Source organism: Pelodiscus sinensis, chromosome 6 (assembly GCF_049634645.1).
Source record: "Pelodiscus sinensis isolate JC-2024 chromosome 6, ASM4963464v1, whole genome shotgun sequence".
Lineage (NCBI taxonomy): Eukaryota > Metazoa > Chordata > Testudines > Trionychidae > Pelodiscus > Pelodiscus sinensis.
This window is the reverse complement of record NC_134716.1, coordinates 87,917,102-87,933,535: the sequence shown is the minus strand read 5'-3', so window position 1 is coordinate 87,933,535 and position 16,434 is coordinate 87,917,102. Positions and strand designations below refer to the sequence as shown.

Below are 16,434 nucleotides of genomic sequence, written 5' to 3'. Positions count from 1 at the left end.
GGACTCCAGCTGATCCTTGGCTCTGCTTGCGCTGCGCCTTGGAAATGCCACCTCAGTGCTTCCAAGGGGCATTGCTGCATGGCACCTGGGGTCAGTTGGGAATTCCAGCTAATCTCACATGCATCTGACGAAGTGGGTCTTTGCCCACGAAAGCTCATGCTACTACACTTCAGTTAGTCTATAAGGTGCCACAGGACTCCTCGTCGCTTTTGCAGATTCAGACTAACACGGCTACCCCTCTGATACTTGACAGCTAATCTCAGGCTCCATGCAGTGCTGCCCCATTGAAATGCCGCAGCAGCATTTCAAAGGGGAGTTGCGCATGATTAATTGTGATTCAATTTTTAATCGCTTGACAGTCCTAAAAAAAACAAAAAAAAAAAAAAGCAAAACACCCTAAACACCTAAGGCTTTCTTTTTCTCTCCTGGTTTGTAATACCTCAGAATTTACCTTTCATAGGATATCACATTTTCTGGCTGCTGAATGAGTAACCTGCTATCGCTTGGTTGAATCATTTGTCTGGCCTATAATTGATTTGCAGATGTTAAATTAGTCTATTAAAAATAAATCAGAGCTGCAGTAGCGTGTCTTCCATACTTTAGAAATACATATATATGGGATGCTTTCAATGAACAGAATGGCTTCACATTTAACTTTGGCACTTCATGAGTTATGACTACCCACACAATTTTAATTTGACTTCCTTGCATACATACAATGTGATACAGTGCTTAATTATGTGATTACATGTTATGAGGCCCCTGCCTTATTCACTGTGGGGGTCAGCTGGTTAATGAAGCAGGATGTGTAGTGATGGAAGTTGTTTAGAGTCTCTCTGTTTCATTCATTGAAAAAGTTGAACAGTGAATAATTAATGAGGTGGGAGTCTGGAGAAGTTCTTGATTGTTCACTGCTGATGTTGTATTGAGTGGAATGATATAAGGTAGGGATGTAAGCGACTAGTCGACTATCCGATAAGCACTTGCTTATTGATAGTTGACTAGTGACTCCACTAGTCACTTCCCCTCTACTTGCTGCCTCCAAGAGAGGCAGCAAGGATGGGGAGCAGGATCCGATGCTGCGGGTGGGGGGGAGCTGGCTTAAAAGCTGTTTCCCCCCCAACACCGATATGCTCTTGCTGCATTTCAAAAGCAGAAGTGCTGTGGGGCGCCTGTGGGGAGCAGAAATGCTGTGGGAAGCCTGACTCAAACACTTCCCCAGTGGCCCCACACTCCCAGTGGCGCTTCTGCCTTTGAAATGTAGCAAGAACCGGCAGGGCCACTTAATTTAATCTTGCTCATGGTAAGTTTCTGTGCAAAGGGCCAGAAGCTCTGAGCCTTGTGACACCTTCCCTCCACCCTCCATTGGGCTAGGGATGGCTTGCAGTAATCAAGGAAGCTCAGTACTCTGTAGGCACTGTTTGTGGGAACCATGGCCAATGGGAGCTGCAGGGATGGTGCCTGCAGGCAAGGACTAAGGATGTTGAGGACTAGTTGACTAGTCAATTCCCTACCGCCCCTTGCTGCCTCTGTCAGATAGAAGCAGCAAGCGGAGGGGGGAATCAACTCATCGACTAGTCAAAAGCATTTGCTTATAGGATAGTCGACTAGTCTTTAACATCCGTAGAGTCAATGTGGCTTCTGTTTGAGTTAAAAAATAAGTAAGTACTTGGCTTCTCAGATGGAAAGAATAGGTCATGGGCCTAGAAATAGGGCATTGTTAGATGTAGAATGAAATGTTAAATTTTGCCTCGAACAGGGAATAAATGATTTCCTGCTAAGCACAAACCATGACTTATCAACACTTCCCTAATGCACTCAAAGCCTTTATAACTATAAAACATTGAGTATTTGCATAAGGAAAAGGAATATGCTCAAATAGCAGGTCTGAATAAAAAGAGAGCATCAATGAAGAGTGCAGAATGCCTTCAATAAAAGGATTTAGACTGTATTGATACTGGAGTCAGTTATACCCAGTCTTTGTAAGGTAAAGTTAATCTCCAGCTCAGATTATAAAATTCAACCACCTTGTCTTTGTTTTTATTACAGTTGGTGCCCTTTTAGTGCAGGTCCTTTGACTTTTTTCAGGTCAGTGGAGTGTGTGGGGGGGGAGGGAGGGGTGTTTTGGAAGGTAGGATGTTGTCATTAGAATGAATTTGTATTGCTGAATCAAATAGGAGGAAGGGGACCAGTATCTGTAGCTGCCTAACAATGTAGAAAACATTTTTAGGAAGTTCTCCTTAATTGCGGGATTATTAGAGATCACTCTGGTTTTACCCTTCACTGGCAATCAAAGAAACTCACACACCTAGGATAATGCATCCCCCTATGGTTACTGGCTATTTCTGGAGTATTTATGAACAGCACTGTAACTAGGTATTTTTTAACTGGGGCAAAATATTATTTGTGCCCCCTCTCCTTAGTTTAGCATCTGTCATGCTCTTTACTTTTGCAGCTTATTATTACTTATTGCATCTTTGCGCCCCTGATTATGATGCACCCAGGGTGAGAGCTCTGCTTGCCCCACCCTTGTTATAGCCCTGCTTAGGAAATCTACTAGCAGCCTTTGCTTAATTGGTCAGTTACAATGAGGTGATGCCGACAGAATGAATAACTTTGTCTGTTTCTGCCTTTGTAGTTGGCCTGTTGCTGTGGTACAGCTGCTTGCTCCTTGTGCTGCAAATGTTGCCCGAAGATAAAGCAATCAACAAGTACCCGCTTCATGTACGCACTTTACTTCATACTGGTCACGCTCATCTGTTGTATTATGATGTCAAGAACAGTAGCTACTGAAATGAAAGAGCAGGTAAGTAATGGGGTTTGGTGGTAAATTATTTCTAAGGGAGTGCTGGGGCTCTTTTCATGTATCCTCATGTATAAATGGCAAAACTGAAAGGTCATAGCCACATACCAGATAATACTTGAGGTATATCCTCACAACAGCTCATACTTGAAGCAGAGTCCCAATAATCTCCCTCCCTCTGCCAATGCCTTTCTCTGCTCTCTAGCTGTTTGTGGTTCCCGTTGGATTTCTTAAGGGGAAGGAGCAAAGAACTACTGATGAGTGGCCTTTCTCCTGTTTAGTTATGTGGAAACTATTTCAGTAAACACTACACAAGCTTCTTTTGGATCATTGTGGGATATGATTGAACAGTAGGCTGGTCTTAAAGCCAGCTAATAACCTTAGTGGAAATTCTCAAGGGTGGGAAGAGTCTTACTGTGATTTCCTCATTGTGGTCTTAACACAGATGTTTTGCCCTTTGCCAGACTGTGAAAATGAAAGGAAATTTGAAAGAGCAAACAAAATGGACTCTAGTCTTCAAGGACAAACTCTGTTCCCTCAAACATTCGTATTTTGAGGCTCTTGTGGGAACTGTTTGGTGTTTCATTAAAGTGTGGTATAGGGATGTTAAATATCAGTTAACTGAATAGTCGATTAACCTCATGAATTCTTATTGGTTACTCAACTATTCTGTAGTCACCAGGGGCAGGAGCAGCAGCCAATGTGCTCTGGCCCCACTCTCAAGGAGCCCCTGCCACTCTGCGCTGCTGCCTCTGTATCAGAAGCAGCAACCTGGTGTGCCAGGCAGGAGCTGATCTGCGATGGGAGCCATTTTAAAAAGCAGATCCCCTTGCCGACCTGCTGCCTGTCACCCCACGCTGCTGCCACTGATACACAGGCAGCAGATTGGGGTAGCAGCACGGGGTGGGTCTAAACTCCCAGATCCGGTGTGAGCTGGAAATGAGCTGAGTTGCCTGCCTGCCTGCCTGCCTGGCTCCTAATACATTTTAAAAGCAAAGCCAAGGCCACAGGTAAGTCCTGGACCTGGCGGAAGCTGCGACTGAGCCAGCCTGCTGGCCAGCCTGCTAAAAGTTTACTGGCTGGGAGCGCAGTGGGGTGAGGCAGGAAGAATGCATGCAGGGCCGGACTAAGGGGTGGGCGAGCCGGGCAGCTACCCAGGGTGCCAACTGATGGGGGGCGCCTGATGGCAGCTGTATGGGGCACGCGTTTCCCCTTATAGCTGCCATCAGGCACTGTGAGTCCGGCTCCTGGTGGGCTGCAGTGGCCGTCGGGGGCAGGGGCCGCGTTAATCCCTGTAGTGCCCTTCTCCCCCCCCCGCAGCAGCGAGGCCCTGCACAGCCAGGCGCGGCCCGCCTGGGCAGCCCCAGGCTGTGCGCCAGCATCAGTGGCTGGGCAGTGCATGCACCGTGTGGCCACCTACATACCCCGGGGGCAGGCTCACGCATGCGCCTGGAGGCAGGAGTGCGCATGCACTGAATGCCTGGCCCTGGAGGTAGGCCTGCGTGCCCCGGGGACAGGCGCATGCATGCACTGTGTGCCTGGAGGCGGGCCCACGCGCCTGGGAGGGGCAGGCTCGCGCATGCACCGTGCGCCCGGGGTGGCAATGCCTGCCCGGGGTGCCAAAATGGCTTGGGCTGGCCCTGAATGCGTGTAGTTTATAGTATTAACTGATAAGCTTATTGCATCCCTAGTGTGGTAATGGATTTAACAGCAAAGCAAAATCAAAGGGGAAGAACAATCCCTGAAGTTTTGTGTTTAAACGGGGAGTTGAAATGAGCTGCTAAAACACACAAAAGGGACCCTTTTATAAGAAAGATTCCTTGTTCAAGTTTTTTTATGAATCATCATGTTTTTATGGCTACCTATAGGACACTACCCAGGCATTGCTGAGCTCTTACTACTTTTTAATTAAAACTTCAGAAGTATAAGGGTGACTGTGTGGTCTAAAATAGTTCTTAAAACTAACTCCTGTTACAGCATTGGTCAAGCTCCCATGCTGAATACTCTGCAGGCTGCGCTTTTAAGCTTCTCTGGTCAGAGCAGCATCCCAGCGCAATCTCTGATTTTTAATTTCCAGCACACTCTTGGGGTCCGCCTCTTCAGTCCTAGTACCCACTTCTGAGAGCTGGCAGTCTACTTGGCCAGGGTGCTGTAACTAGTGCTGGTTTCCTTTTCCAGAACTTTTCTTGAGTACTCTTATTTAGTTTCTTCTTCAGGGTCACTTGGTAGCTGAGGCGCACAAACACACACAAACTTTGCAAAAGTTTGACCACTTAAGGGTAGTTGTGTGTAGGTACATGTGCCTACCCTTGATCATGTGTCCTTGCTGTTTATGGTTTTGGGAGGTTTTGATGTAGTCAAAGGCAGATATGGGGATAAAGGAATCAGTCACTTAGAATAATCTGCATTTGAAGAAAATCTCTGTTGACAAAGACTTGAAGTCACGCAGAGAAGGTGGGGCAAAGTTCCCTGTCTCTCTTTTCCCCCCCGCCCCCTCCATCCAGAACCAGCTCTAGGAAAGATTACAGTCCATATACTGCAGCTTCACTCAGAACAGAGCCAGATACCTGCATTTGGAAGGTTGCTGCCAGCTGATGTCTTCCAGTCCAGAATGAACAGGACTAAGGTAAAAGGGGAAGGAGAGACTGGCTGAAACCCTCAGTTGGCTAGTGGTAACAAGCAGAGAGATGAACAAGAGTTGCTGTGGGCTTCCTGTGCCAAGGAGAGAGAAGCTGGACAGGATAGTTTCCCTTCTTGTCCAAATCCAAGAAGGGTGGGAAATCACCCCCCTGACCCTAAAGGGCAGGGCTTGATTGAAAGTTTGCAGGTTCTTTAAAATGCAGTTAAAATTGAAAAAACCACACAGGAGAAATTCATGTCCCTTCACTGTTGTGGTAACTGCCAAAACTTGTTTTTTTAAATGTGGTATTCTAAAGTTCCCCTTAACCAAGGTTGCTAGACTTGTCTTAATTTTATGCACTGAAATGCAGGAGAGAAGTGTTTTCAGTGTTGTTCAAAAGAATGTGACACCATTCAGACCAAACAGGACGCTGGCCTATATTCTCCAAGTGAAGCCAGTGAATCCTGAGCCATGTTTTGAAATATGAGGTACCAAAAGTTGTAACAAAGCACATTAGAATGGCCTACTATGTCAGACCCAGTGTTCATCTAGCCCAGTGTCCTGTATTCATACAGTGGCCAATGCCAGGTGCCCTAGAGGAAATGAACAGGTAACCATCAAGTGATGCATCCCCTGTTAGCCATTCTCAGCTTCTGACAAACAGAGGTTAGGGACACCATTCCTGTCTATCCTGGCTAATAGCCATTGATGGACCTATTCTCCATGAACTTAGTTAGTTTTTTTTTTTTTAAATGTTAAAATCTTGGTTTTCACAACATCCTCTGGAAGGAAGTTCCATAGGTTGACTGTACTTTGTGTGAAGAAATACTTTTGTTTATTTTAAGCCTGCTACTTATTAACTTCATTTGGTGACCCCTAGTTCTTGTGTTATGGGAACAAGTAAATAACTTTTCCTTATTTACTTTTTCCACATCATGATTTTAAACCTCTATTCTATTCCTTCTTAGTTTCCTCTTTTCCAAGATGAAAAGTCCCAGTCTTATTTATCTCTCCTCATATGGCACATAAATAAAATGATAAAATAAATTCCTTATCTATGGTTTGTTAGCATCAAAATAATTTCAATGTAATTATTTTATTTAAAATATTTTACATTAATGTATTTGGTTATTTAATTTTAATTATTCTGTACTGAAAGTATTATATGAAAGTATTATATAATATTATATAAACCAAAAAAAGTGTCAATTAAAAAGTTTTTCAAATTGATGATCACTGTGACATGGGGATATGCAAAATAAACTTTGTGTATTGATAAAACAGTTTTCATTTTTGTTAAGTTTATATAAAATCAGTGTGTCTTTGAATATTTCTCTTGTTCTGGTCATTGACTCTGTGCCTAAGCCAGGGGTTATTAACTCTGCTCCTCGGGATCTCTAACAATTTAGGTTTTGGATTCAACCAGCAAATAATTGATTTTATAAAAATCCACTAGGTTGAACTGCATATAGAATCCTCTCATTTTCTAGACTTTAGTATGAATTGGGATTTGAAAGTATTTCATATGCAATACTAAGCAGTATACATTTTAAAACAAACTAAGTGCTGGTTGGATTAAAAACATAGACTATTGGATGTCGTCAAGTGACAAAGATGGTCCTGCTTTCAAAGACATCTCCTTGCCATCCAAGAACCAGTGCCTGTGCTCCTCCTGGGAGTTCTTAGGAGTGTCTCTGTCTCTATGTTTTAAGATTCAGAGCTCAAATTAGTTCTTTGTTCATCTTCTAGGGGAATTCCGCTCCATAAACACCCTGCAGAGAAATTACCTGAAGCAAAGAGACTCAGTTTTCTCCAACCCATTGTCTCAAACTGTTCCAGTTTGAATAGGAGCCATTTAGGGATAGTGACTTTCCAGAGTCCCTGGGCTGGGAGGAACCTGACTCCACTCTGACACCACAGGGTGGATTCCACATATATTGAGGCCTGGAGTACTTTTAAAATTATGGTCAGTATAGCTATGTTTCTGAAGGGTATGAAAAAATCCACAAACCTGAGCCATGTAGTTTTGTTGATCTAACCCCAAGTGTGGATATTGCTAGGTCAACAGACAAATCTTCTGTCAACCTAGCTACTGTTGCTGAAGAAAGTGGTGCTCCTATTGTAACCAAAAAAACTCTTCTCACTGTTGATTGCATCTATATTAGGGGGCTATGCTGTAGCTTTGCTGCAATAGTTCTTGTAGCACAGAAGTGGTCTGTGGCATTCAATGATAAAGCAAGTTTGTAAAATTAACCAGAATTCCTAGGTTGAACTGAAGAACTGTGGCAATTTGGGGAATCTGACACTATGACGTATTAATGTGTGAGATCTAAACTATGTTTCGGTTATAGAAAAAAATCTTTCTACTTCTTAAACAGGGAGTGGATTGAATTTTCAATAATTCAATAGCATAGGACTGGAACTAGTTGGTTTCTCTATGGAATAAGCACCAAACCTGCCTTCCTTCTTGTGAGTAAGATGGTCTTAGAAAGTCAGAAGGGGTCCTCAAACAATGATGCATTGGCTTTTTCACTGCACTCTTCACAAAGAAAGCATGCCCCTGAATACATGGTTAAAGCTGCTTCCCAGTTTAATCAGCTGTTTAAATAGCTCTGTTCTGTTCTTCTTGCCTGTAGTCTGTTTGGCTGACTAATGCAGGCAAATTGTTCCTCCTTAACTAGCTTTTTTTAAGTCACTTTAGTTTTCCAGAGTTTGTGCATCATAATTTTGAATTGCTTGACAGGAACTAAATTTTCATTTGTGGGAAGCCTGAATGGAGAGAAAATGAATATAAGCCAAGAAACTGACATTTTGAAGACCATTTACTTATTTATACTAAACATTCATAAGATCCATTTCTTTTAATAGTAAGGGTTTAATGCTGTTTGTGTCTCCAACAAAATAAGTATTGTAATTGAAATAGTAAACTGTGTCAGGGTCTGCAGTGCCAATTTCTCTGCCCTTTTTTTGCATTTGCTTTGACGGTTCAAGAGTAGGAAGAAATGACACAAAGAGTAGTTGTTTTCTTGCAGTAGAAAGACAATTGCTCTTTAAATTAAGAGTGTTTGATGGCTTTAAGAATAGGCTTTCTTTATGTGCTCTCCAGTCTAGGAATAGGCATGTTCTGGGCTGTTTAATATTCAAAGGTTTCAGCAGTTAATTCAGCCTAGCCTCAGCAGGATGCACCTTCAAATTATGTTTCCAGTTTTGGAAACTAAGACATTAATTATGGGCTGGCATTTAGAGAGGATTTCAATGATATTTCTGAGTGCTCAGCAACTTCTGAAGCCAGGCCATAAGCAAACTATAGTTCTCCAATATTTGTGTAGTCCGCCATCTGTTAAAAATAGAGAGCTTTCCTTATTAATTTAAAAACCTAATCCAGTATTTCATAGGTCCAGATGACTGGTATGTGACTTTGTGCCTGCACTATCAATTTAGAGATCAAATACTCCAGTTAATGTTTTGAACATCCACTTTGATGTGGAGGGAAAATCACCCTTTCTAACTCAGCTTTAAAATGATTTTTAAAATGCCATTTGAATTTCATGATAACTTGGCTTCTACAGTTGCTGTAAATTTGCCAAGTCGGAAGTGGTTCTGTATCATCTGCCTTAGCAGCATATCTGTTAACTCAGTGATATTTAAGATGCTTATCTGCGCCGGGGACAGCTGTAACTGTAAGCTCAGTTTCTCAGAATTAAGATTGCACTATTTGGAGTGTTGGCAAAAAACATTCAAATGTAGTTTTGTCTACCCTATGCATGCTGGGGGGCGCTCACTATTTTGCATTGTGTCTTGGAAAACAAATCTCAGCATTGTCTCGTAATAGTAGTCATATCACAGTAACGTGTAGGGGCACGGATTGGGCTTTGTTGTTCTTGGCACTGTCTTAAAATAAAAACCATCCCTGGCCCAATGAGCTATAGTACGGTTATGACAAGACTCCGCAGGTGGATGAAACAAATGTCATTAGGGGTAAAGAAGGACATAGTGGCAGTAAAAGCCATCAAATTATGGTTTAATAAACTGATACCTCAGTTTACCACCTGTCTAGCTGGTAGCACTCTGTTGGAATTTTGTTTACAATAAGCCTAAGGACTTGAAGGAGGATAAAGGACAGGTTGAATCTCTCTAGTCAGCACTCTGGTCCAGCAACATCCATGGTCTGGCATGATTTTAGTTAGCCAGATGTCCACTTACCATGGCGTGTGGCCAAGTTCCCTGCAATCCCATAAAGTTTGTTTTATAGCCATTAATCCTGGCTCTCAGTGTTCTGTGTTGTTATTTAACTGTTTTACCCTTAACACGTCTCGAGAGAGCCCAGGAAGCAGTGAAGTGTTGGTAACGTTGCTAGACAATATTGACCTCCCATGAGTCAGCAAATTCTCTGGTTCAGCACTGATCGGGTCCCGAGAGTGCTGGACTAGAGAGGTTCAACGTGTAATGACTTTGGATTATTTTCAAGGAATTTCTCCTGTGTATAGGGTTGCCAGGTGTCCGGTATTCAACCGGGCAGTCTGGTTTTTGGGCCCTCTGGTAAAACAAACAAACAAAACAAAACAAAATATGGGACATGTACAGTGTCCGGTATTTTCTGGTTTTCTGGTTGGGCGCCTGTCAGCCGACGGTCAGGGCAGTGAGTCCCTTATGACCGGCTGAAGTTCTTTTAAATTGTGCTTGGTTCTGTTACAGCAACTGAAGGAGTCAGGTTAAAGCTTAAACAGTTACTATTTTATTGTTACAGGGTAAACTTAGTTGTTAAATGCTACTGCTGTGTTACAGATAACACAGACACTACAAAGGACAGGACAGAAATTACACTAATAAGTCACTTACAGGTACCATGAAACCCTTTTGGTTCTCTGAGCTCTTATTAAATGCATGCAAAATAGACACATAGCAGGTATATAGTCTCACCCCTGCGTTCCAGACTTGGCGTGGCCAGCGTCTTTCTCTCAATCCCTCGGGAAGAAGTAGGGCGAGGTTGGGCGTCCCACAGACCTCGGGAGACAATCAATACCTGCCAGCAGGTATAGATGATTGGAGCTCAAATGGGGTGGGCGGCTGAACCTCTTTTTATACCCCTTGGGTCATGTAGGCTTCTTCCTGTTCTTAAGTGGCCAATTAGGAAAAATGGCTTTGAATGCCAAGTTTCCCACGAAGGGTGCAAAGCATAATTTACACCTGGGAAAATGCAGACAATGGGCACCTCTGGTATGTGATGGGCGAAGATTCCTCTCCTGGGACAGTGCAGGCGTGTCAATTACTGGTACTAGCCATCAGGGCGACGGGAGGCCCCGGGTCATCAGCTAGCCCATTTACTGTCTGGTTTCTGTTTATGGTAGAGTCAGGGACAGGCAGCAAACCTGTGTTCCCAGGGCATCAAAGGCTGACTGCCTTTCTCTTGCTCTCTGGGGGGTGGGGGAAACAAGATGGGGCTCGTGGAAAAATAAGATGGGGTTTTTGTGTCTGGCTACAGCGCCCAACGGAAGCCTGGCAGGGGAAGTGGCTGGGAGGCGGGGTGCAATTGGCGCTGGGAGCCTCTGGTTGCGTCTGACATAGGATTGATGCTTTGGGGAGAAGGAGAAGCCCTGTCCATGCTCCCGAGCGCTGTTCAAATGTGTTGTGGAGTCGTAGCCGGATTTGCTTGTGCTTTGCCGGGACCGTGTGTGGGACAGGCAACGCCCTGGGATCTGCATGTGCCCGGGTCAGTCCAGCTCCCTGCCGGCCGATTCTCTACCCTTCCCTCCCTCCTCCCCTCCCAACCCCCACTCCCCCGGTTCCTCCTCCAGCCAGCCCTGCTCCCTTCGACCCCCTCCTGGCCAGCTCTGCTTCCTGCTGGCCGGTTCTCCCCCTCCCCATCTCCCCCAGCCAGTCCCGCTCCCCCCGACCCCTCCCCTGATCTCCTCCGGCCAGCCCTGCTTCCTGCTGGCCACCCTCCCCAGCCAGCCCTGCTGCCCCCGTTCCCCCCCCATTGCCCCCTTTCCCTCCCACCAGCCCTGCTTCCCGCCCTCCCTCCCCCTGCCAGCCCCGCTCCCCTTCTGGCTGGTCCCCGTCCCCCCCCCCGATCAAGTGTGTCCGATATTTTTTCTGAAGCTACCTGGTAACCCTACCTGTGTATAGGGGCAACAAGGGAGAAAGCTGGGGGGTATTTGAGTGACAAGCAGATGGAAAAAGCTCTAAAGCACTTTGGAGAAGGGGTATGGGGTTGACATCTCAGTGAAATGATAAATCAGATGGGTGGGGCTCGGCTTGGTCATGACAGGGCTCAAGGTATGCCTGCATTGGAGCTGGCAGCTGTAATTTTCAACTTGTATATATTTACCTATACTGGCTCTGACTGAGCTAATGTGCTAAAAATAGAGGTGACCCTGCAGTGCAAGCAGAATGAGAGGCAAGGTGTCCAGCTACATCTTCAGGGTCCTAGACGGAATCATGTGCAGGGCTGCTAGCCTGAACCACTGCTCATGTCGCCATGGCCGCACTTCAGAGCTAGGGCTAAAAAGCCCAGATCTTTCAATCATCTCTCATAGGTCATGTTCGCTAGACTTTTAATCATTCTTGTTGCTCTTCTCTGGACCTTCTCCGATTTGTCCATATCTTTCCTGAAATGTGGCACCCAGAACTGGTCACAATACTCCAATTGATGCCTACTCAGTGTGGAGTAGAGTGGAATTACTAGGGCAAGTTGATATGCATTACTACTTGTGCCTTGCTACAACACTACTGTTAGTACATCCCAGAATGATGTTTGCTTTTTTGGCAACAGTGCCATGCTGCTGACTCATATTTAACTTATCATTTCCTATGACTACTAGATCCCTTTCTGCATTAATGGGAATACTTTGCATCTGTCTTGATTGGACTTCATCCTATTTATCTCAGACAATTTCTCCAGATTGAATTACAGTAATTACTCATTTAACACGTGCCCTCTTAACACGTTTTTGCAATAGCATGATTTTTTGGGGAACTTTTTTCGAATAACACGACCGTCCCTGAAATAATATGAAAATATCAAGTGGCGGACTACTTCGTGCAGTGGTATAAGTTAGTGAAAACAGTGCTAATACACATGAGCAGATGAATACATGTGGTACAGAGCTCCTCCACTCACTCACATGTTTATTTTTGTGTTTTAACAAACCGCGGTGACTTGTGTTGCTAGATATCTAATGTCGAGGTTGATGACTGCGTACCAACAAAAAATTGACTGCCACCACCACCTGAAACGCAACCCCCACCTTTTCCATTATTTTTAATAAGAAAATTGACCCCGTATAGCATGTTTTCACTTAGCACAAACATTTCAGAAACATATCTATAATGTTAAATGAGGAATTACTGTACAAACCTGTCCTCCAAAGCACTTGCAACCCCTCCCAAAACTTGATGTCATCCAAAAATGTATAAGCGTACTCTTTCAGCCATTATCTAAATTACTCTGAACATATTGAACAGAACCAGTCCCAAAACTGATCCCTGTGGAAACGGACTTGTCATGCCCTTCTAATAGGGATGTAAAATCCTGTTTAATTGGTTAACTCGTTAAATGTAGGGATGTGATAGTATAAATGCTTAACAAATGAGCCTGGGCTCATCAGTTAATCTTCATGATAACACCCATCACCCTCCCCCTTCCCCTACTGCTGCCTTTTTATCAGAGGGCCATTTGATACCATTTTGAACTATTGATAATTACCCTCTGGGAATGGTTATCCAACCAGTTATGCACTCACCTTATAGTAGCTCCATCTAGGTTTTTTTTCTTCTAGTTTATTAATGAGAAATTCAAGCAAGACTGTTATCGAATGACCACATCTGTCACTTGTTATCCTATCAAAGGCTTGTTATCCTGTCAAAGCTATCCAGTTGATTTGACACGATTTGTTCTTTGCACATATATTTTTTTTCTTTTCTGTATGCCTATTTGCCCACAAATAAAATAATTTGGCTTAAAAAAGGCAAACCAAATTGTATGGGACCAGACAGAGAAGACAATGAAAGAAAGGGGGGAAAGAAGTGGTAGTGTTGATATGATGGTGTTTAACACACTAAAGGCAGATCATGGTGCATTTCTCCTCCCCACCTTCTCCTTAGCCCCCCAAGCTATTATAGGGAAAACGAAGTTGTGAAGAGTGCAAGTGAAAGAATATAAAACAAAAGCTTGGAATGTGCTGAGTAGCCTTGGTTAAATGGCACATGATAAACATAGTATTATTTATTTTACTATTTTTCATCAGCTTTTATTTGACACTTTTTTTTTTACAGCTAGCTATTTTTTTCCCAATATATTGCTAGATTAATACCAGTGCAACTAACATTTCATATTTTTTTGTTATATGATCAGTTCTAATATGTTGCATCTTAAAACACTGTGAAACAACTTTATATTTAATAATGTAAATTGGATCAAGTGTACAGCAAGCACTAACAGTGAGCTGTTTTATTTGCTATTGCAGGGGTTCTGACTTTGATGGGGTATGGTTATTTAATGAGAGGTGGCAGCACAAGGGTTTTTTTATGTTTGCTAGAAGTCGGGCAACTTTTTAAGCCTTGAGAATAAGGTTAATCAGGATTTCAGAGAATCAAATTAGTGGCAAATTGTCAAATGGCTGGCAAAACTAATTATGTCGTGTTTTAAATGTGTGGCAAATCATGTCATGTGGACAGAACAGTGGGGCAGTCAAAGGAAAAACCGATTGTGGGACAGATACCAGATGAAGATTCAAAAAGCAGGTGATGTAACGACACTGGAAAACAGCATGCAGATTGTTGCAGAGGGTTGGAGGTGAAAATCTCTTAGGAGTTACAGTAGGCCTTAAATCTGATCACCAGGTCTTCTAGCCATCTGCTCTTTGACCCTTTCTGTTTTGCTTATCGAGCTGTTGTCTGGGACAAGCGGAAAACCAGCATTCTTCCTTTCTTGGAGCTGCACTGTGTCTCCTCTATATTGGGTATTCTCTTCAAACTCAGTGTGCTTCCCAGACTCGTTTTTTCTTTCTTGAGATTATCCTAGCTGAACAACTGCTGGATTTTTTTTTCCATTTTGTTCCTCTAAATCTTTGAAGCAGACATTTTCCAGGCCTAAACATGGTGTGCAGCAGCCTCTTGTTCATGTAAGAAAGATGAACTAGTGATCTCCACTCATCTCATGGGCTACATCTAGACTGTCCCCTCTTGAGCAAGAGCATATGCAAATGAGGTGAAGCGGTGAATATTGCCATGCCTCATTTGCATACTTAAAATGAGCCGCCATTTTTCCGCAAGGGGCTTTTGTGCAAATCTATACCGCTCCTTTTTGCGCAAAACTCCCCCTCTTGCGCAAGAGCTGTTCTGCCTGGAAAAAAAGCACCTTGTGCAAGAGGGGGGGTTTGTTCAAAAAAGAGCAATGTAGACAGCTCCTTTTTCTGCAAAAGCTCCTTACACAAAATGGCAGCTCATTAAGTATGCAAATGAGGTGTGGCAATATTCACTGCTTTGCCTCATTTGCATATTCTCTTGCACAAGGGAGTGCAGTATAGACGTAGCCATGGTGTATTGGTCTATAAGTGTCATCAGTTCAGGTTGGTTGCTCTGAGAATACAGAGAGAGTTTAGTTTTCTTGAAATTAATGGTGCTTCAGTCGTTAAATCCTTCTGTTTGTGGTCTGTCCTAGTTGTAGGGTGAGAGGGCTGAGGTCAAGTCTGCATATAGAAGCACTGCACATAAATGGATAAAAGTCACAGAAACTTGCTTTTTAGGAGGCCATTCTGGAGTATTCAGTATCATTTTAGTGTGGTGAGCCTCTGAGGCCGGAATGGGCAGCTGTTTGTTTTCTCTCTTTCTAAGAGTTAGGGAAAGGCCTCCAAGGCAAATATTTAACAAGTGGGAAAGGGGATGGAATTTTCCTGTCTTTCTGGTAATTTATTTTTAAAAGAGTTATGGAGCCAATGGGGGAGAAGGGGATTGTTCCCTTCCACCCCGTACTGAGGCATTTAACAGGAGTTCAGTAGTTGTTAATTGTGAGTCCAGACTGATGTTTGTGACTCGGAACCATAAATTATGAAAAACATCCAATTAGCTATTTTTAAGTCAGTTGTATACATGTAAATTATATGAATGTAATCTGCTTGATTATGGCAGATCTTGTGTCATGTTTAATTATTTCTAATTGTGTGTGTCTTTCAGATTCCTTTTTATGAGCACATCTGCAAAGGTATTCAGGCAGGTGAAACATGTCAGAAGCTAGTGGGATACTCTGCAGTTTACAGGGTCTGTTTTGGAATGGCATCTTTCTTCTTTATCTTCTTCTTACTCACCATCAAAATTAACAACAGCAAAAGCTGCAGAGCATATATTCACAATGGGTAAGTTTTAGTTTCTTTGCCCATTTCCCCTAAAATCAAGCAATAAATCCCTGTGCAGTGCTAGATTTCCATGCGGTATTTCAAAATCAACACTTAAGGCACAGCTATGCTATGAAACAGAACTCAGGCTGAATACTTTTAATTTCTTTTATAAATAGATGATTCCATTTTAGTTTTGTCTTCCAGGTTCTGGTTCATTAAGTTTTTCGTTTTGGCAGCCATGTGCTCAGGAGCGTTCTTCATTCCAGATCAAGACACCTTCCTCAATGGTACAGTTTTCTTTCTTTATGCTCATTTCACTTGTATAAGTGTCTGTAATCTTAATGGGGAAGCAGATTGGTATTCCTTGTTCCAATAAAGCACAGATGTAGTTGGCTTCCTCCTTAGTTTTGTATATGTAGTTGAGACTGTTTTCATCATGTTATATACACATGCACAGAGTAAGTGTGTGAACAAAAAATCAAACTTTGCTGCCTTGTAAGCTTTTGGATTTAGAAGTACAGAGCCATAATGAGTGCAAAGGAAATTAGTCATTAAGAATGTACAGAAAAGTGTTGGGTTTTTTTTCTGGCTGACATAATTAGCTTTATGCAGTCTTTATGTAGAGGCAAAGTGGGTGAGGTAATAGATATGTTAACAGAAGTTGGTCCAATAGAAGA

At 43.1% G+C, this 16,434-nt stretch overlaps 1 protein-coding gene across 2 annotated transcripts in view; it reads left to right on the top strand.

Annotated features, from left to right (window-relative positions):
• Positions 1–16,434, top strand: part of SERINC5 (serine incorporator 5) — a 62,419-nt gene that overhangs the window by 20,493 nt on the left and 25,492 nt on the right. The window contains exons 2-5 of one of the 2 annotated variants that reach the window (XM_075932344.1): positions 2,050–2,088; positions 2,639–2,806; positions 15,597–15,775; positions 15,962–16,044. In XM_075932344.1, coding sequence (XP_075788459.1) covers positions 2,723–2,806; positions 15,597–15,775; positions 15,962–16,044 — 346 coding nt within the window. In that variant the 5' untranslated portion in view covers positions 2,050–2,088; positions 2,639–2,722. The remainder of the gene's footprint in view (positions 1–2,049; positions 2,089–2,638; positions 2,807–15,596; positions 15,776–15,961; positions 16,045–16,434) is intronic. The other variant, XM_006119154.4, reaches the window with a different exon arrangement.